The sequence below is a fragment of the Panulirus ornatus genome, chromosome 3, assembly GCF_036320965.1.
Source record: "Panulirus ornatus isolate Po-2019 chromosome 3, ASM3632096v1, whole genome shotgun sequence".
Taxonomy (NCBI): domain Eukaryota; kingdom Metazoa; phylum Arthropoda; class Malacostraca; order Decapoda; family Palinuridae; genus Panulirus; species Panulirus ornatus.
The window spans coordinates 41,271,113-41,293,621 of NC_092226.1; the positions used below are offsets into that span (position 1 = coordinate 41,271,113).

The following is a 22,509-nucleotide window of genomic DNA, read 5'->3' on the forward strand; positions in this document are numbered from 1 at the left end:
AAATCATGTGAGCATTTTTTTTTTCCGGAGCTTCAAAGGATCCTATCATAATGGTCAAACAACAGAGTGAGGCAAGTTCTTCCCTTCCCGAGACATTGTTGAACGTTCTGGGTCATGTAGATTGTTCACTTCCATAGATTCAGTCAATTTGCATCTTAAGTCTCTTTCGAAGACTTTGATGATATGCGATGTTCATGTATCGGTCAATTTTTGGAGGGACTTGCTTTGCTTCCACCTTTGTGGTGTGGGGCGATGTGAGTTAGTTTCAGACTCTCCGAATGATGCTACAATGTAGATTTTCCTATAGAGGATGTTTAGTGCTCGTGCTACAGTTGTTTTGCTCTCCTTTATGAGGACGGAGTTACATGAGTCTGGGCCTGGGGCCTTGTGTCTGGGTATGCTCTCATTGGCCCTCTCGAACTCAGCGTTTTGAGGTGTTGGGATCTGCTCTGTACGCGCTTGGGAGATTACTGTTTGGGAAGAAGTCTTTTGGGTCAGTTTGTCTTTAAAGTGGTTTTTAGCTCACTGAATACCGATTCCGATAGCTTTTTTTCAGAATTTCATTCATCTCCTGTCGGTCATCTGAGAAAGTACCTTCTAGTTTTTAACAGGTCATTGAGTATGTGGTCCGAGATTTGCGTTTTGCATATGAGTAAGAATATTATGGATTACTTTTTATTTCGTTTAGGCTTTTTTCCCTTTTCATTTGTTTCATATAATATTTTCAATTTATGGTGTATCTCCAATAATTCATTTTATGAATTTTCTTTCTTTTGCTGGGTAAGCTGTGGCTTCTTCATGGCAACATTTCTTTATTTTTTTTCTGTAAAATGCTGCTCTTCTTCGTTCTACCCTAAACCTTTGTGCTTTCTGCTAGCTGTTGCATGCTTGCAGTGCCAAACGTGTCATGCTTTAAAACTCAACAGGGTTTCTTATTGTATCGCAGACATCTCATGGATCACATCCTCCCAATTTATCCGTTTATCATTAAAACTAGGATTACTAAAAACACTTCCAGTGTTACGTGTGTGCGTGCAGTCAAGGGGGTTTACCGTGTAACTTTGTTGTGATCAAAGTATAAGGTGTTTGAGATGGTAACGTTACACATTTCACGTCCACGTTATTTGTATAGATTAAGTTCAGAGTGTTATTTATTTTGGTTGATTTTGTTATTTGTTGACTGAGGGAGAACATTTCACATCGTCTGATTATTTTTTTTTTTTTTTTTTTTGGCAGCTGTTCGTTGGAGCTGCTTCCAGTGTTACCAGTTTCAGCAACGATGTTATTTGCTGCCTGTCTTCATTCAATGTAAGGTAGGTTGAAGTTTCCTAAGACATGCATATTTAGGACTTGGTTTGAGAGGAGGTCAAGACAGGAGTCTGTTTTTCGTATTTGTTTCGTAAATTTCTGAGGCTTTGCATCTGGTAATGTACAGATTAATGCAATGGCCAGATTTAGGTTTTCAGTCTCGCTATCGAATGGTTGTTACATCATTTGAGGAGTTCAGGAGTTTAGTTGCCATAAGAATATGAACTATGTAGAGTACTGTCGCATGTGTACGGTTGTACTTTGGGATCCATACCTCACTATTTATATGGTCTTTAGTGTGTGTTTCAGGGAAGGCCGCAAATACTGCATTTCACTCGTTCTGCAAACCACTTATAAAAGGGATTTTTATGTTCCATGTGATTTATGTCCCTTTATGTTGGCATACAGAAGGACGTTACATGGCTTTTCTCTGTGTTTTCATGTGGGGTAAATATGCTCTGTTCTACTGAACTTGGCAGAGTGCGTTCAGTTCCCTCAGCATTTTCATAAGAGATTCAGCTTCATTTCCTCCTCTGGTAATTCTTCCCTGACTCTGTTTGGCTCTGTGTCTGACTTAAAAAGGATTACGTGCATTGTGGAGGGTACGACGGCTGGCTCATTGTTCCTGTTGTGTGGTGCTTTTCAGAGCGCTCGTTCAAGCAGCACCTGATCTCTGGTCACGATCTGTATCCCCATACTGGGCAGTTACCGTTCCTGAGCCAATTCACTTATTTTCCTTGGTGTTGAAATTTACATTTTCCCCTGTAAGATATGCCACTCTTTCCATACCCTTTCCCGTCGCGTACTATCTCCTAGGAGGCTGCTCACCTCTTACCACTGAGAAAGATGTTCCATCCCTACACCCGTACCAGGGTGTTCCATCCCTACACCCGTGACCTGGGTGTTCCCTCCCTACACCCGTGACCAGGGTGTTCCATCCCTACACCCGTGACCAGGGTGTTCCATCCCTACACCCGTGACCAGGATGTTCCATCCCTACTCCCGTGACCAGGGTGTTCCATCCCTACACCCGTGACCAGGGTGTTCCATCCCTACACCCGTGACCAGGGTGTTCCATCCCTACACCCGTGACCAGGGTGTTCCCTCCCTACACCCGTGACCAGGGTGTTCCCTCCCTACACCCGTGAATGACCAGGGTGTTCCATCCCTACACCCGTGAATGACCACGGTGACCTCCCATTATTGTCGTATATCAGACACAACGAAGCTTAAGATAACCTTACCTTAATGGAATATAAATGATGGAGTTTGAACGTGTGGCTGTGAGGATAAGACCAGCATTGTGGCGAGGGTATTGTGGTAGACGTGTTCCGTTACAACGAATCCGGAATCTGAACCCCGATATGGTGACTCTCTACCCCGTTTAAAGAACTCAGTCATCTGGATCCTGTTATAGTGTCTCCTGCATCTCGACCCCGAATAAGCGACCCGTAAACATCTACCCCGCTTGAATGACTTTTATGGAGCGTGAAAATTGGCAGATTCACCAATTTAACCAAATGCTATATCATCAGAAGAGCCCATTTTGGACCATCAGAACTAGAACTGCATTCTGCAGTAAAATATCATGTAGCTCACAGTAATGATAACCAGGGAGGTCTATTGCCGTAATTTAGTATAATTTGTAACAAATATTGAGGGTATGATTTATTTACGGAGTGTAGAAAGTGGCAGATTCATCGGCGTAACCTAATTCTACGATAATATATCGTGCACTTCACGAGAATGGCAGCCAGGAAGGTGTATTGTAGAAGCCTAGTGCATTTCATCGCACACAGTGTAAGGATGTCGATTTACAGAGTGTGCTATGTGGCAGAGTCACCAGTTTAACCCAATCGTATTTCGCTAGGCGGGGCCAATTTTGGACCTATCGTAATTGGTAAATACTGCAGTAAAAATGTCTTGCAATTTACGATCATGGTAGCGAGGATGGTCCGCTGCACGAATTCAGTTTAATTTTTCATAAACAATGGGCGAGGGTAGATGTTTACAGTGTGGAGAATGGCACATCAACTGATATAAGTCAGTGGGATTTCAGTGATAGACCCGAATTTGGGTCATTATGTGTGGAAAATTGTACAACAAGATGTCTTACAATTCACGCATTGGTAGTCATGGAGGTCTACTGTAAGAATGCGTTTGTAATTTCAAACTTGTTACGAACAGTGCAGAGAGAGAGTGTTATGATGTGTGCAACGTGACAGATTTACCACGTTCTCCAAAGTAGTATTTCTCTAACTGTGCCCGTTACAAGCTGTCATACCTGGAAGCTTGCGTAATGATGTATCATGAGATTCATAGAGTGGTAGCCAGGGATGTGGTCGCCAAGAAGTTGGTAGCCAAGGAGGTGGTCGCCAAGAAGGTGGTCGCCAGGAAGGTGGTAGCCAGGGAAGTGGTAGCCAGGGAAGTGGTCGCCAAGGAAGTGGTAGCCAACGAGGCATACTTCAAGAATCTAGGCATAAACCGATTGTGGGGGAAATCGGTTTATGGAGTGTACAATATAACAACTTCACGAATTTAACTAAATGATATTTCGTTGGAATTTGAGCTGTCTTAACTGGAGGATTCTATATAAGTAAGATGTCTTGCAGTTTACAGTAATGCTGCACAGATCTCCGGTAGGAATCCAGTTTAATGTGCCACGCAGACAGTGGCAGGATAGTGATGTATCTAATGATGCAAAAAGTGACAGATTCGTCAAGTCAACCAGATGATGCTACGTAGGGAGATCTGATTTAGGGGCCATCATGATTGGAAAATTCTCAAGTAAAATGTGTTTCAATTCTCGTTAGTGGAAGTCAGGGAGGTCAGCTGTAGGAAGCCAGTGAATTTTGTCAGACGGAGGGAATATTTTCCGTGTCAGATATGATGCATACTCTAACATTGTTTTAAAGTGTCGAATTTTTTTTCGTGGACTTGAGTGCTTCATAACTTTGAAATTACTGAAGTAATTTGGCTTAAAATCATAGTTGAAGTACTGAATTGTAGGGTTGTGAAAGCTCGACCACGTGCGTAATGACATGATTTATGACCATAATTTATGGTAGTGCAGTCATGTCTGAGCTCTCCCTCTGGCGCCGGTCCAGAGCGGCGCCACCTGTCGGCAGTGGTCGGGCGGATCACAAGGCCCACGTCACTGCCATCATGTGACTGGGATCCGCCCCACTTTTATGGCTACAGCTCCTACACCTGGCTTTTTACTATCCATTTTTGTAAGATTCGTGGTCTTAATGATGACCTTCCCTCCCTCTGCTGAAAACCGTCTGATTACCCCCGGCCCTGGTCTTCTCGCTGAAATCCAGCTGTTCATGGCTGCTGCTACTGTGCATTACCAGATCTTCAGCTATAATCTCCACCATCGTCTCCGCCCCACGAGTGGAGTTTGTGACTACTGTACTACAGAAACACCTGTTGCTCGTCTAGTAGATTTCGTCTTCTAACTTTGATGTCATCTGGCTCAAAATCTCTGCTTTCTATTACCTTGCTTTTGTGTTTCGTTTATCCCCTCGCAAGTTTCTCCAACTCTTCGACTGTTCAGCATCTTGCCACGAAGTTCTGCTCTCTTCATATCCACGAGCTGAGATCCTTTATGCAAAGGATTCCAGTGTACACCATAAGGATTTGCTAGGTTCTAACGGGACGATCCTGTGGAGCCAAGGCCTTTTCTTTTTCTTTCCCTGATGAGTAAACAATTAAATGTTTAACTTTACTAGTTTCCGACCGTCACGACTACCCATATGCCACACTTGACATCTATTTCACATGTGTTACCCTTCCACTACACATACACCTTCTCTTCCTCCATACATACCTCTGCCCACAATTATATTTTCATTACCTCTAAGAATTTGGCTCAGTCGTCCTCTAACTCTCCTCGAAACGCCAACTGTGGGCTTTTGGAGAACTCGGTGGCTATACCCCGCACAACATTTTTATTGCCTCTCCCTGGCGATGGGCACTGCTTCTTTGGTCAGGACGCCTCGTGTTGTGCGGAACACATAGCACATGTTATGTTGGCTGGGATGGACACCTACCTCCCATCTTTTAAATGTTTTTTCTTGCCAGTCTTGGTGTGTTCGCTCCTGCTGTGATGTGATGCCTGTTGCATCAGGAAGGGTGCGTATCGGACCATGAAACTCTTACCTTCCTCAGTGACTCACCCTTTCGTTTGTACTCAGAATCATTGCAAAGCTGTTCTTCAAAGAGCCAAGAACACTTTCATAAAAAGAAAAAGTGTTGACTTTTTCTACTCACTTTTTTTTCGTCCATAACCAAAGACATCTCCAACAGCTTCTGTAATTCAACATTTCTCCTCTTATCTGACCAGATCTGTCTGTTTCTAACTCTCCAACTGATAAATCTGCTCTTTTTGCCACCTTATCCTGTAATTCAACTTTGGATAATTCAGATTCTAATCCTGAACCCCCATCTCCTTCCTCTGAACCAATGCCATTTCCTATATTTTCATCGAGCAGGGTCTCCCAGGTACCCTCCCAGATCCAGGTGGACAAGGCGTATGATTCAGATGGCATACCTCCTCGTGTTGTAAGGTAGTGCGCCTCTGAGCTAACACCAATCCTTGCTCGCCTATGTCGCCTCTGTCTAGAACCCAGGTTTTCCCTTCGCTTGAAAGCTCGCCCTAGTACAGCCCATCCACCAGAAAGTAGATCGCCCTAACCCATCCATCCACCTCCCTCCCCATTGCCCTCACTTCTGCTGTCCCGAAAATCCTTGAATCTCTTCTAAACTCTTGCATTCTCGGACACCTAGAAATCCATTCCCTTCTTTCAGATTACCAGTTTGAATTTCACAGTCATAGGTCTACCGGTGATCCCTCTGTGACTCACCTCAGGCTCTCCTCTCGCAGTGATATTAGTGAAATTGATGTAACTCTCGACGTCTCCGAAGCATTTGACGGGACGTGACATAAGTGTTTGCTTACCAGACTCACTCCCTTTGGTTTCTCTGCTTCTCTATGTTCTCTGATGCAGTTTCCATCGCAGTAGTTGTGGATGGAGCGACCTCCCCCTCTTATCCTGTCAATAATGGTGTTCCTCTGGGTTCTGTCCTAACACCTCTTCTCTTTCTTCTCTCAGTAAATGATCTCTTTTCTATTTCTAACCCTAGTCACTCTGATGGTGATGATTCCACTTGTACTTGCTTTTCCTAGGACCAGTGCAGCATTTCGGATCAGAGAAGCCGTTATCTTGTAAGAATTTAATAGTGCTAAAATGCAATTTCTCCCTAACATTTATTTCCTTGTTTTCCCAGAATAATTCATTCCCCCTTGTTCTGTTTCAGAATACCACAGTTCAAACCTGTCATGACTATAAACATGGGCATAACCATAACCTCCACTGTGTCTTGGAAACCCCACATAATCATCACAGAATCTGCTTACCCGCAAGCTGGGAATGTTGTATAGGTGCCGTAATTTTCTTGAGCAGTTGTTTCTTATATACAAGGGTTTTATTCGCCCAATTATGGAATACAACATCTTGGGCTGCTAATCCTCCACCTGTGTATTAACTTGTGTTGAATCAAAAACTTCCCATCTCATTATTTCTGGAATCACTTCTTTTTAACTTTCCCTATCCTGAAGTGCACCGTATTGTTGTTCTCATGAACTGCCTGCATGTGTCCCCACCCTCAAGGTTTGGACCCATAGAGGCGTTTAGCTGCTGCTCCCCACATCTTGTGTGTGTAAACCGGCCACTTGAGGATTGGCTTTTATGATGCTTCCTTCTTCCCTCGAACTGCTAAGCTGTGGAAATCTCTTCCTCCTCATGATTTCCCTCCTCATACAACCTTTCTTCCATTGAGTCATGTCCACAAAAACTTGCGGAACCATAGTTAATTTCTCAATGTCTTTTTTCTCATTCCAGATGACCATAATTGGGACATGTTTTTTGCCCATGTTATTTCGGTCACTATAATGGAAAAAACAAAATAATTTAGTGTGATAGCAGTAGCCCCGCATTAGTATATCTGTAGTTATTGGTTCCCTGCTACTTACCTGTATTTATGAGGTCCGGCAGAAGAATTAGGGTGTCTTCATATATGAGGAAGCCAAACAGAAAATGTTTCATAAGACATTCATTCATGATATGTAATACTCAGTATGTCATAGCACGTCAACATATAATCCACACCCATTGCAATGAATGTGTGGTAATGAATATATGATGATATATTTCACATAGTTTTCCGAGCTGTCAACATTTAGAGAAAGTTAGTAAGGTTAATTAAGTCTTTATATCTATCTATCTGTCTATCTATTTTAGTGAGTCGTAGTTGGCAATAGTGATGGTGGCTGTCAATGTTTAGCAGCTCAACAATAACAACGGACGAGCTTGTTTACATTGGAATTTGTATACAACGACCCCCCTACCCAAAGAATCTGAAACATCTACCATACAAGGGGATCTCCAATACAAATAGCTTCGAGAAGTGGAGCTGCCGTATTCAGTGCAGATGAAAAAAGAAGTTTTGATTAGATATCAAGATCATCGACACCAACCTGGGCGTAGAAGTTCCCGTCGGTGCTCTAATCTACTTTCTCCAGTCCTTGCCACACTATGACTCTTGCAAGTCAGAATTCATCAAATGGGTTTTCAGGTACACCTCCGATTTGAGTAGATTTCCAATGCTTTTTCTTAAGAAACTGAATGGAGAATAACTATGGATCTATTTCTGCTAAATAAGAAAGGATGTCAAGCTGGAGGAAGCCTATGGGAACAGCCACTGAAAAACCCAGTAGATTTGGTACTTTGGATGAAACGCCTATTAATGAACCTCTTTTAGTATGTGATTTAGATTGGGAGAACATGATTTCAAATGTTAATCTTAATTCATTCGCTATGAATAGATAATGATAGTAGGGAGGGCTATGATGATGTGGGGAAAAAAAGTAAGTGCAACACTTTTAGATCAACAGAAGCTATGAAATTTCATGTAACAGTAAAGTTTTATGTTCTGGGTCGTACAGAAGTAATTTATAATGGATGAAACGCAAACAAGAGAAACTCGAAAAAGATACTTCTCTGTGTCACAACTTTAGGAACCCACAAATTGGGCAGGGCTTTGAAAATAAGGGAAATTACAGAGGCAAAAAAGTGACAGCTTGGCTAGCAGCTGATTAAGTGATTTTTGTTTTACAATACTAGTATAGTATTTAGAGAATATACATTGTTATTGTACCAGAATAGTATGTAGTGTAATATTTCATAGATTTTTATAGCCTGATATGAATTAAGATGATGATATTGAGGGTTAAGTATGTCAGGGAAAATTGTTGGGTAATTTCAAAGAAAAGTTCTGGATCACCATAGCTTAAATGAATTATTGACTGCTTGTGTTCTTCATTACCAGTTTAGTGTATGAAGTATCCAACAACAGTTGCAGAGCATGATTAGGAGTATTATATCATAATGTGTAATATTAGAGTAATAAGGGATATATATATATATATATATATATATATATATATATATATATATATATATATATATTTTTTTTTTTTTTTTTTTTCAAATTATTTGCCATTTCCCGCATTAGCGAGGTAGCGTTAAGAACAGAGGACTGGGCCTTTTTTGGAATATCCTCACCTGGCCCCCTCTGTTCCTTCTTTTGGGAAAAAAAAAAAAAAAAAAAGGAGAGGGGAGGATTTCCAGCCCCCCACTCCCTCCCCTTTTAGTCGCCTTCTACGACACGCAGGGAATACGTGGGAAGTATTCTTAATCCCCTATCCCCAGGGATAATATATATATATATATATATATATATATATATATATATATATATATATATATATATATATATATATATTTTTTTTTTTTCTTTTTTTTTTTTATACTTTGTCGCTGTCTCCCGCGTTTGCGAGGTAGCGCAAGGAAACAGACGAAAGAAATGGCCCAACCCCCCCCCCCATACACATGTACATACACACGTCCACACACGCAAATATACATACCTACACAGCTTTCCATGGTTTACCCCCAGACGCTTCACATGCCTTGATTCAATCCACTGACAGCACGTCAAACCCTGTATACCACATCGCTCCAATTCACTCTATTCCTTGCCCTCCTTTCACCCTCCTGCATGTTCAGGCCCCGATCACACAAAATCTTTTTCACTCCATCTTTCCACCTCCAATTTGGTCTCCCTCTTCTCCTCGTTCCCTCCACCTCTGACACATATATCCTCTTGGTCAATCTTTCCTCACTCATTCTCTCCATGTGCCCAAACCATTTCAAAACACCCTCTTCTGCTCTCTCAACCACGCTCTTTTTATTTCCACACATCTCTCTTACCCTTACGTTACTTACTCGATCAAACCACCTCACACCACACATTGTCCTCAAACATCTCATTTCCAGCACATCCATCCTCCTGCGCACAACTCTATATATATATATATATATATATATTTCTTTCTTTTAAACTATTCGTCATTTCCCACGTTAGTGAGGTAGCGTTAAGAACAGAGGACTGGGCCTTTTTTGGAATATCCACACCTGGCCCCCTCTGTTCCTTCATTTGGAAAATTAAAAAAAAAAAAAAAAAAATTACCAGGAATGCTCAACAAACTTATACCTCTGTAATTTGAGCACTCACTCTTATCTGCTTTGCCTTTGTACAATGGCATTATGCAAGCATTCCGCCAATCCTCAGGCACCTCACCATGAATCATACATACGTTAAATAACCTTACCAACCAGTCAACAATACAATCACCCCTTTCTTAATAAATTCCACTGCAATACCATCCAAACCTGCTGCCTTGCTGGCTTTCATCTTCCGCAAAGCTTTTATTACCTCTTCTCTTTACCAAATCATTTTCCCTAACCCTCTCACTTTCCACACCACCTCGACCAAAACACCCTATATCTGCCACTCTATCGTCAAACACATTCAACAAACCTTCAAAATACTCGCTCCATCTCCTTCTCACATCACCTCTACTTGTTATCCCCATTATCCCCCTTCACTGAAGTTCCCATTTGCTCCCTTGTCTCACGCACTTTACTTACCTACTTCCAAAACATCTTTTTATTCTCCCTAAAATTTAATGATACTCTCTCACCCCAACTCTCATTTGCCCTCTTTTTCACCTCTTGCACCTTTCTCTTGACCTCCTGTCTCTTTCTTTTATACATCTCCCACTCATTTGCATTTTTCCCTGCAAAGATCGTCCAAAAGCCTCTCTCTTCTCTTTCACTAATAATCTTACTTCTTCATCCTGCCACTCACTACCCTTTCTAATCAACCCACCTCCCACGCTTCTCATACCACAAGCATCTTTTGCGCAAGCCATCACTGCTTCCCTAAATACATCCCATTCCTCTCCCACTCCCCTTACCTCCTTTGTTCTCACCTTTTTCCATTCTGTACTCAGTCTCTCCTGGTACTTCCTCGCACAACTCTCCTTCCCAAGCTCACTTACTCTCACCACTCTCTTCACCCCAACATTCTCTCTTCTTTTCTGAAAACCCCTACAAATCTTCATCTTCGCCTCCAGAAGATAATGATCAGACATCCCTCCAATTGCACCTCTCAGCAGCACATTAACATCCAAAAGTCTCTTTTTCGTGCGCCTATCAATTAACACGTAATCCAGTAACGCTCTCTGGCCATCTCTCCTACTTACAATTGTATGGGAGGGTATTGATTGAGAGGGTGAAGGCATATACAGAGCATCAGATTGGGGAAGAGCAGTGTGGTTTCAGAAGTGGTAGAGGATGTGTGGATCAGGTGTTTGCTTTGAAGAATGTATGTGAGAAATACTTAGAAAAGCAAATGGATTTGTATGTAGCATTTATGGATCTGGAGAAGGCATATGATAGAGTTGATAGAGATGCTCTGTGAAAGGTATTAAGAATATATGGTGTAGGTGGCAAGTTGTTAGAAGCAGTGAAAAGATTTTATTGAGGATGTAAAGCATGTGTACGTGTAGGAAGAGAGGAAAGTGATTGGTTCTCAGTGAATGTAGGTTAGTGGCAGGGGTGTGTGATGTCTCCATGGTTGTTTAATTTGTTTATGGATGGTGTTGTTAGGGAGGTGAATGCAAGAGTTTTGGAAAGAGGGGCAAGTATGCAGTCTGTTGTTGATGAGAGAGCTTGGGAAGTGAGTCAGTTGTTGTTCGCTGATGATTCAGCGCTGGTGGCTGATTCATGTGAGAAACTGCAGAAGCTGGTGACTGAGTTTTGTAAAGTGTGTGAAAGAAGAAAGTTGAGTAAATGTGAATAAGAGCAAGGTCATTAGGTACAGTAGGGTTGAGGGTCAAGTCAATTGGGAGGTAAGTTTGAATAGAGAAAAACTGGAGGAAGTAAAGTGTTTTAGATATCTGGGAGTGGATCTGGCAGCGGATGGAACCATGGAAGTGGAAGTGAATCATAGGGTGGGGGAGGGGGCGAAAATCCTGGGAGCCTTGAAGAATGGTTGGAAGTCGAGAACATTATCTCGAAAAGCAAAATTGGGTATGTTTGAGGGAGTAGTGGTTCCAACAATGTTGTATGGTTGCGAGGCATGGGCTATGGATAGAGTTGTGTGCAGGAGGGTGGATGTGCTGGAAATGAGATGTTTGAGGATAATATGTGGTGTGAGGTGGTTTGATCGAGTAAGTAATGTAAGGTTAAGAGAGATGTATGGAAATAAAAAGAGTGTGGTTGAGAGAGCAGAAGAGGGTGTTTTGAAATGGTTTGGTCACATGGAGAGAATGAGTGAGGAAAGATTGACCAAGAGGATATATGTGTCAGAGGTGGAGGGAACGAGGAGAAGTGGGATACCAAATTAGAGGTGGAAAGATGGAGTGAAAAAGATTTTGAGTGATCAGGGCCTGAACATGCAGGAAGGTGAAAGGCGTGCAAGGAAGAGTGAATTGGAACGATGTGGTATACGGGGGTCGACGTGCTGTCAATGGATTGAACCAGGGCATGTGAAGCGTCTGGGGTAAACCATGGAAAGTTCTGTGGGACCTGGATGTGGAAAGGGAGCTGTGGTTTCGGTGCATTATGACATGACAGCTAGAGACTGAGTGTGAATGAATGGGGCCTTTCTTGTCTTTTCCTAGCGCTACCTCGCACACATGAAAGGGGAGGGGGTTGTTATTCCATGTGTAGCGAGGTGGCGATGGGAATAAATAAAGGCAGACATATACATATATACATGTGTATATATGTATATGTCTGTGTGTGTATATCTATGTGTACATTGAGATGTATAGGTATGTATATTTGCATGTGTGGACGTGTATGTATATATATGTGAATGTGAGTGGGTTGGGCCAATCTTTCGTCTGTTTCCTTGCGCTACCTCACTAACGCGGGAGACAGTGACAAGGCAAAATAAATAAATAAAGATATATATATATATCATAGGGTGGGGGAGGGGGCGAAAATTCTGGGGGCCTTGAAGAATGTGTGGAAGTCGAGAACATTATCTCGGAAAGCAAAAATGGGTATGTTTGAAGGAATAGTGGTTCCAACAATGTTGTATGGTTGCGAGGCGTGGGCTATGGATAGAGTTGTGCGCAGGAGGATGGATGTGCTGGAAATGAGTTGTTTGAGGACAATGTGTGGTGTGAGGTGGTTTGATCGAGTGAGTAACGTAAGGGTAAGAGAGATGTGTGGAAATAAAAAGAGCGTGGTTGAGAGAGCAGAAGAGGGTGTTTTGAAGTGGTTTGGGCACATGGAGAGGATGAGTGAGGAAAGATTGACCAAGAGGATATATGTGTCGGAGGTGGAGGGAACGAGGAGAAGAGGGAGACCAAATTGGAGGTGGAAAGATGGAGTGAAAAAGATTTTGTGTGATCGGGGCCTGAACATGCAGGAGGGTGAAAGGAGGGCAAGGAATAGAGTGAATTGGAGCGATGTGGTATACCGGGGTTGACGTGCTGTCAGTGGATTGAATCAAGGCATGTGAAGCGTCTGGGGTAAGCCATGGAAAGCTGTGTAGGTATGTATATTTGCGTGTGTGGACGTATGTATATACATGTGTATGGGGGGGGTTGGGCCATTTCTTTCGTCTGTTTCCTTGCGCTACCTCGCAAACGCGGGAGACAGCGACAAAGTATAATAATAAAAATAATATATATATATATATATATATATATATATATATATATATATATATATAAATATATATATATATATATATATTATTATTATTATTATTATTATTATTATTATTATTATTTTGCTTTGTCGATGTCTCCCGCGTTTGCGAGGTAGCGCAAGGAAACAGACGAAAGAAATGTCCCAACCCACCCCCATACACATGCATATACATACACGTCCACACAAGCAAACACACACACCTATACATCTCAATGTACACATACATATACACACACAGACACATACATATATACCCATGCACACACATGCACACCCTCTTCTGCTCTCTCAACCACGCTCTTTTTATTTCCACACATCTCTCTTACCCACGTTTGCGAGGTAGCGCAAGAAAACAGACGAAAGAAATGGCCCAACCCACCCCCATACACATGTATATACATACGTCCACACACGCAAATATACATACTTACACAGCTTTCCATTGTTTACCCCAGACGCTTCACATGCCCTGATTCAATCCACTGACAGCACGTCAACCCCGGTATACCACATCGATCCAATTCACTCTATTCCTTGCCCTCCTTTCACCCTCCTGCATGTTCAGGCCCCGATCACACAAAATCTTTTTCACTCCATCTTTCCACCTCCAATCTGGTCTCCCACTTCTCCTCGTTCCCTCCACCTCCGACACATATATCCTCTTGGTCAATCTTTCCTCACTCATTCTCTCCATGTGCCCAAACCATTTCAAAACACCCTCTTCTGCTCTCTCAACCACGCTTTTTTTATTTCCACACATCTCTCTTACCCTTACGTTACTTACTCGATCAAACCACCTCACACCACACATTGTCCTCAAACATCTCATTTCCAGCACATCCATCCTCCTGCGCACAACTCTATCCATAGCCCACGCCTCGCAACATACAACATTGTTGGAACCACTATTCCTTCAAATGTACCCATTTTTGCTTTCCGAGATAATGTTCTCGACTTCCACACATTCTTCAAGGCTCCCAGGATTTTCGCCCCCTCCCCCACCCTATGATCCACTTCCGCTTCCATGGTTCCATCCGCTGCCATATCCACTCCCAGATATCTAAAACACTTTACTTCCTCCAGTTTTTCTCCATTCAAACTTACCTCCCAATTGACTTGACCCTCAACCCTACTGTACCTAATAACCTTGCTCTTATTCACATTTACTCTTAACTTTCTTCTTTCACACACTTTACCAAACTCAGTCACCAGCTTCTGCAGTTTCTCACATGAATCAGCCACCAGCCCTGTATCATCAGCGAACAACAACTGACTCACTTCCCAAGCTCTCTCATCCACAACAGACTTCATACTTGCCCCTCCTTCCAAAACTCTTGCATTCACCTCCCTAACAACCCCATCCATAAACAAATTAAACAACCATGGAGACATCACACACTCCTGCCGCAAACCTACATTCACTGAGAACCAATCACTTTCCTCTCTTCCTACACGTTCACTGAGAACCAATCACTTTCCTCTCTTCCTACACGTACACATGCCTTACATCCTCGATAAAAACTTTTCACTGCTTCTAACAACTTACCTCCCACACCATATATTCTTAATGCCTTTCACAGAGCATCTCTATCAACTCTTTCATATGCCTTCTCCAGATCCATAATTTTTTTTTTTTTTTTCGCTGTCTCCCGCGTTTGCGAGGTAGCGCAAGGAAACAGACGAAAGAAATGGCCCAACCCACCCCCATACACATGTATATACATACGTCCACACACGCAAATATACATACCTACACAGCTTTCCATGGTTTACCCCAGACGCCTCACATGCCTTGATTCAATCCACTGACAGCACGTCAACCCCGGTATACCACATCGCTCCAATTCACTCTATTCCTTGCCCTCCTTTCACCCTCCTGCATGTTCAGGCCCCGATCACACAAAATCTTTTTCACTCCATCTTTCCACCTCCAATTTGGTCTCCCTCTTCTCCTCATTCCCTCCACCTCCGACACATATATTCTCTTGGTCAATCTTTCCTCACTCATTCTCTCCATGTGCCCGAACCATTTCAAAACACCCTCTTCTGCTCTCTCAGCCAGGCTCTTTTTATTTCCACACATCTCTCTTACCCTTACGTTACTTACTCGATCAAACCACCTCACACCACACATTGTCCTCAAACATCTCATTTCCAGCACATCCATCCTCCTGCGCACAACTCTATCCATAGCCCACGCCTCGCAACCATACAACATTGTTGGAACCACTATTCCTTCAAACATGCCCATTTTTGCTTTCCGAGATAATGTTCTCGACTTCCACACATTCTTCAAGGCTCCCAGAATTTTCGCCCCCTCCCCCACCCTATGATCCACTTCCACTTCCATGGTTCCATCCGCTGCCAGATCCACTCCCAGACATCTAAAACACTTCACTTCCTCCAGTTTTTCTCCATTCAAACTCACCTCCCAATTGACTTGACCCTCAACCCTACTGTACCTAGTAACCTTGCTCTTATTCACATTTACTCTTAACTTTCTTCTTTCACACACTTTACCAAACTCAGTCACCAGCTTCTGCAGTTTCTCACATGAATCAGCCACCAGCGCTGTATCATCAGCGAACAACAACTGACTCACTTCCCAACCTCTCTCATCCCCAACAGACTTCATACTTGCCCCTCTTTCCAAAACTCTTGCATTCACCTCCCTAACAACCCCATCCATAAACAAATTAAACAACCATGGAGACATCACACACCCCTGCCGCAAACTTACATTCACTGAGAACCAATCACTTTCCTCTCTTCCTACACGTACACATGCCTTACATCCTTGATAAAAACTTTTCATTGCTTCTAACAACTTGCCTCCCACACCATATATTCTTAATACCTTCCACAGAGCATCTCTATCAACTCTATCATATGCCTTCTCCAGATCCATAAATGCTACATACAAATCCATTTGCTTTTCTAAGTATTTCTCACATACATTCTTCAAAGCAAACACCTGATCCACACATCCTCTACCTCTTCACTACTTGTTATCACCTCCCCACTTGCGCCCTTCACTGAAGTTCCCATTTGCTCCCCTGTCTTACGCACTCCATTCACCTCCCTCCAGAACATCTTTTTTATTCTCCCTAAAATTTGATGATACTCTCTCACCCCAACTCTCATTTGCCCCCCTTTTCACCCCTTGCACCTTTCTCTTGACCTCCTGTCTCTTTCTTTTATACATCTCCCACTCAGTTTCATTTTTTCCCTGCAAAAATCGTCCAAATGCCTCTCTCTTCTCTTTCACTAATACTCTTACTTCTTCATCCCACCACTCACTACCCTTTCTAATCAACCCACCTCCCACTCTTCTCATGCCACAAGCATCTTTTGCGCAATCCATCACTGATTCCCTAAATGCATCCCATTCCTCCCCCACTCCCCTTACTTCCATTGTTCTCACCTTTTTCCATTCTGTACTCAGTCTCTCCTGGTACTTCCTCACACAAATCTCCTTCCCAGGCTCACATACTCTCACCACCCTCTTCACCCCAACATTCACTCTTCTTTTCTGAAATGCTACATACAAATCCATTTGCTTTTCTAATTATTTCTCACATTCTTCAAAGCTAACACCTGATCCACACATCCTCTACCACTTCTGAAACCACACTGCTCGTCCCCAATCTGATGCTCTGTACATGCCTTCACCCTCTCAATCAATACCTTCCCATATAATTTACCAGGAATACTCAACAAACTTATACCTCTGTAATATGAGCACTCACTCTTATCCCCTTTGCCTTTGTACAATGGCACTATGCACGCATTCTGTCAATCCTCAGGCACCTCACCATGAGTCATACACACATTAGATAACCTTACCAACCAGTCAATAATACAGTCACCCCCTTTTTTTTTATAAATTCCACTGCAATACCATCCAAACCTGCTGCCTTGCCGGCTTTCATCTTCCGCAAAGCTTTTACTACCTCTTCTCTGTTTACCAAATCAATTTCCCTAACCCTCTCACTTTGCACACCACCTCGACCAAAACACCCTATATCTGCCACTCTATCATCAAACACATTCAACAAACCTTCAAAATACTCACTCCATCTCCTTCTCACATCACCACTACTTGTTATCACCTCCCCATTTGCGCCCTTCACTGAAGTTCCCATTTGTTCCCTTGTCTTACGCTTTTTATTTACCTCCTTCCAAAACATCTTTTTATTCTCCCTAAAATTTAATGATACTCTCTCACCCCAACTCTCATTTGCCCTCTTTTTCACCTCTTGCACCTTTCTCTTGACCTCCTATCTCTTTCTTTTATACATCTCCCACTCAGTTGCATTTTTTCCCTGCAAAAATTGTTCAAATGCCCCTCTCTTCTCTTTCACTAATAATCTTACTTCTTCATCCCACCACTCACTACCCTTTCTAATCAACCCACCTTCCACTCTTCTCATGCCACAAGCATCTTTTGCACAACCCATCACTGATTCCCTAAATACATCCCATTCCTCCCCCACTCCCCTTACTTCCATTGTTCTCACCTTTTTCCATTCTGTACTCAGTCTCTTATGGTACTTCCTCACACAAGTCTCCTTCCCAAGCTCACTTACTCTCACCACCCTCTTCACCCCAACATTCACTCTTCTTTTCTGACAACCCATACAAATCTTCACCTTAGCCTCCACAAGATAATGATCAGACATCCCTCCAGTTGCAACTCTCAGCACATTAACATCCAAAAGTCTCTCTTTCACGCGCCTGTCAATTAACACGTAATCCAGTAACACTCTCTGGCCATCTCTCCTACTTACATACGTATACTTATGTATATCTCGCTTTTTAAACCAGGTATTCCCAAATCACCAGTCTTTTTTCAGCACATAAATCTACAAGCTCTTCACCATTTCCATTTACAACACTGAACACCCCATGTATACCAATTATTCCCTCAACTGCCACATTACTCACCTTTGCATTGAAATCACCCATCACTATAACCCGGTCTTGTGCATCAAAACCACTAACACACTCATTCACCTGCTCCCAAAACACTTGCCTCATGATCTTTCTTCTCATGACCAGGTGCATATGCACCAATAATCACCCATCTCTCTCCATCAACTTTCAGTTTTACCCATATTAATCGAGAATTTACTTTCTTACATTCTATCACATACTCCCACAACTCCTGTTTCAGGAGTACTGCTACTCCTTCCCTTGCTCTTGTCCTCTCACTAACCCTTGACTTTACTCCCAAGACATTCCCAAACCACTTTTCCCCTTTACCCTTGAGCTTCGTTTCACTCAGAGCCAAAACATCCAGGTTCCTTTCCTCAAACATACTACCTATCTCTCCTTTTTTCACATCTTGGTTACATCCACACACATTTAGACACCCCAGTCTGAGCCTTCGAGGAGGATGAGCACTCCCCGCGTGACTCCTTCTTCTGTTTCCCATTTTAGAAAGTTAAAAGAAATACAAGGAGGTGAGGATTTCTGGCCTCCCGCTCCCGTCCCCTCAAGTTGCCTTCTACGACACGCGAGGAATGCGTGGGAAGGATATATATATATATATATATATATATATATATTTATATTTATTATACTTTGTCGCTGTCTCCCGCGTTTGCGAGGTAGCGCAAGGAAACAGACGAAAGAAATGGCCCAACCCCCCCCCCATACACATGTATATACATACGTCCACACACGCAAATATACATACCTATACAGCTTTCCATGGTTCACCCCAGACGCCTCACATGCCTTGATTCAATCCACTGACAGCACGTCAACCCCGGTATACCACATCGCTCCAATTCACTCTATTCCTTGCCCTCCTTTCACCCTCCTGCATGTTCAGGCCCCGATCACACAAAATCTTTTTCACTCCATCTTTCCACCTCCAATTTGGTCTCCCTCTTCTCCTCGTTCCCTCCACCTCCGACACATATATCCTCTTGGTCAATCTTTCCTCACTCATCCTCTCCATGTGCCCAAACCACTTCAAAACACCCTCTTCTGCTCTCTCAACCACGCTCTTTTTATTTCCACACATCTCTCTTACCCTCACGTTACTCACTCGATCAAACCACCTCACACCACACATTGTCCTCAAACATCTCATTTCCAGCACATCCATCCTCCTGCGCACAACTCTATCCATAGCCCACGCCTCACAACCATACAACATTGTTGGAACCACTATTCCTTCAAACATACCCATTTTTGCTTTCCAAGGTAATGTTCTCGACTTCCACACATTCTTCAAGGCCCCCAGAATTTTCGCCCCCTCCCCCACCCTATGATCCACTTCCGCTTCCATGGTTCCATCCGCTGCCAGATCCACTCCCAGATATCTAAAACACTTCACTTCCTCCAGTTTTTCTCCATTCAAACTCACCTCCCAATTGACTTGACCCTCAACCCTACTGTACCTAATAACCTTGCTCTTATTCACATTTACTCTTAACTTTCTTCTTCCACACACTTTACCAAACTCAGTCACCAGCTTCTGCAGTTTCTCACATGAATCAGCCACCAGCGCTGTATCATCAGCGAACAACAACTGACTCACTTCCCAAGCTCTCTCATCCCCAACAGACTTCATACTTGCCCCTCTTTCGAAAACTCTTGCATTTACCTCCCTAACAACCCCATCCATAAACAAATTAAACAACCATGGAGACATCACACACCCCTGCCGCAAACCTACATTCACTGAGAACCAATCACTTTCCTCTCTTCCTACACGTACACATGCCTTACATCCTCGATAAAAACTTTTCACTGCTTCTAACAACTTGCCTCCCACACCATATATTCTTAATACCTTCCACAGAGCATCTCTATCAACTCTATCATATGCCTTCTCCAGATCCATAAATGCTACATACAAATCCATTTGCTTTTCTAAGTATTTCTCACATACATTCTTCAAAGCAAACACCTGATCCACACATCCTCTACCACTTCTGAAACCACACTGCTCTTCCCCAATCTGATGCTCTGTACATGCCTTCACCCTCTCAATCAATACCCTCCCATATAATTTACCAGGAATACTCAACAAACTTATACCTCTGTAATTTGAGCACTCACTCTTATCCCCTTTGCCTTTGTACAATGGCACTATGCACGCATTCCGCCAATCCTCAGGCACCTCACCATGAGTCATACATACATTAAATAACCTTACCAACCAGTCAACAATACAGTTACCCCCTTTTTTAATAAATTCCACTGCAATACCATCCAAACCTGCTGCCTTGCCGGCTTTCATCTTCCGCAAAGCTTTCACTACCTCTTCTCTGTTTACCAAATCATTTTCCCTAACCCTCTCACTTTGCACACCACCTCGACCAAAACACCCTATATCTGCCACTCTATCATCAAACACATTCAACAAACCTTCAAAATACTCACTCCATCTCCTTCTCACATCACCACTACTTGTTATCACCTCCCCATTTGCGCCCTTCACTGAAGTTCCCATTTGCTCCCTTGTCTTACGCACTTTATTTACCTCCTTCCAGAACATCTTTTTATTCTCCCTAAAATTTAATGATACTCTCTCACCCCAACTCTCATCCGCCCTCTTTTTCACCTCTCGCACCTTTCTCTTGACCTCCTGTCTCTTTCTTTTATACATCTCCCACTCAATTGCATTTTTTCCCTGCAAAAATCGTCCAAATGCCTCTCTCTTCTCTTTCACTAACACTCTTACTTCTTCATCCCACCACTCACTACCCTTTCTAATCAACCCACATCCCACTCTTCTCATGCCACAAGCATGGTTTGCGCAATCCATCACTGATTCCCTAAATACATCCCATTCCTCCCCCACTCCCCTTACTTCCATTGTTCTCACCTTTTTCCATTCTGTACTCAGTCTCTCCTGGTACTTCCTCACACAAGTCTCCTTCCCAAGCTCACTTACTCTCACCACCCTGTTCACCCCAACATTCACTCTTCTTTTCTGAAAACCCATACAAATCTTCACCTTAGCCTCCACAAGATAATGATCAGACATCCCTCCAGTTGCACCTCTCAGCACATTAACATCCAAAAGTCTCTCTTTCGCGCGCCTGTCAATTAACATGTAATCCAATAACGCTCTCTGGCCATCTCTCCTACTTACATAAGTATACTTATGTATATCTCGCTTTTTAAACCAGGTATTCCCAATCACCAGTCCTTTTTCAGCACATAAATCTACAAGCTCTTCACCATTTCCATTTACAACACTGAACACCCCATGTATACCAATTATTCCCTCAACTGCCACATTACTCACCTTTGCATTCAAATCACCCATCACTATAACCCGGTCTCGTGCATCAAAACCACTAACACACTCATTCAGCTGCTCCCAAAACACTTGCCTCTCATGATCTTTCTTCTCATGCCCAGGTGCATATGCACCAATAATCACCCATCTCTCTCCATCAACTTTCAGTTTTACCCATATTAATCGAGAATTTACTTTCTTACATTCTATCACATACTCCCACAACTCCTGTTTCAGGAGTAGTGCTACTCCTTCCCTTGCTCTTGTCCTCTCACTAACCCCTGACTTTACTCCCAAGACATTTCCAAACCACTCTTCCCCTTTACCCTTAAATATATATATATATATATATGGAAAGCTGTGTAGGTATGTATATTTGCGTGTGTGGATGTATGTATATACATGTTTATGGGGGGGGTTGGGCCATTTCTTTCGTCTGTTTCCTTGCGCTACCTCGCAAACGTGGGAGACAGCGACAAAGTATAATAAAAAAAAAAAATAATATATATATGTATATATATATATATATATATATATATATATATATATATATATATATATATATATATATGTATATATATATATATAGGGGATATTGGATTAAGAATACTTCCCACGTATTCCCTGCCTGTTGTAGAAGGCGACTAAAAGGGGAGGAAGCGGGGGGCTGGAAATCCTCCCCTCTCGTTTTTTTTTTTTTTTTTTTTTTTTTCAATTTTCCAAAAGAAGGAACAGAGAATTGGGCCAGGTGAGGGTATTCCTCAAAGGCCCAGTCCTCAGTTCTTAACGCTACCT

The 22,509-nt window shown here is 42.7% G+C and overlaps 1 protein-coding gene across 1 annotated transcript in view; it reads left to right on the forward strand.

Annotated features, from left to right (window-relative positions):
- The first annotated feature begins 7,616 nt into the window (after positions 1–7,616).
- LOC139762455 (glutathione hydrolase 7-like) overlaps positions 7,617–22,509 on the forward strand; it is a 302,740-nt gene continuing 287,847 nt past the window's right edge. The window contains exon 1 of the mRNA XM_071687364.1: positions 7,617–7,947. Within this exon, the coding sequence (XP_071543465.1) occupies positions 7,908–7,947 (40 nt within the window). The 5' untranslated portion in view covers positions 7,617–7,907. The remainder of the gene's footprint in view (positions 7,948–22,509) is intronic.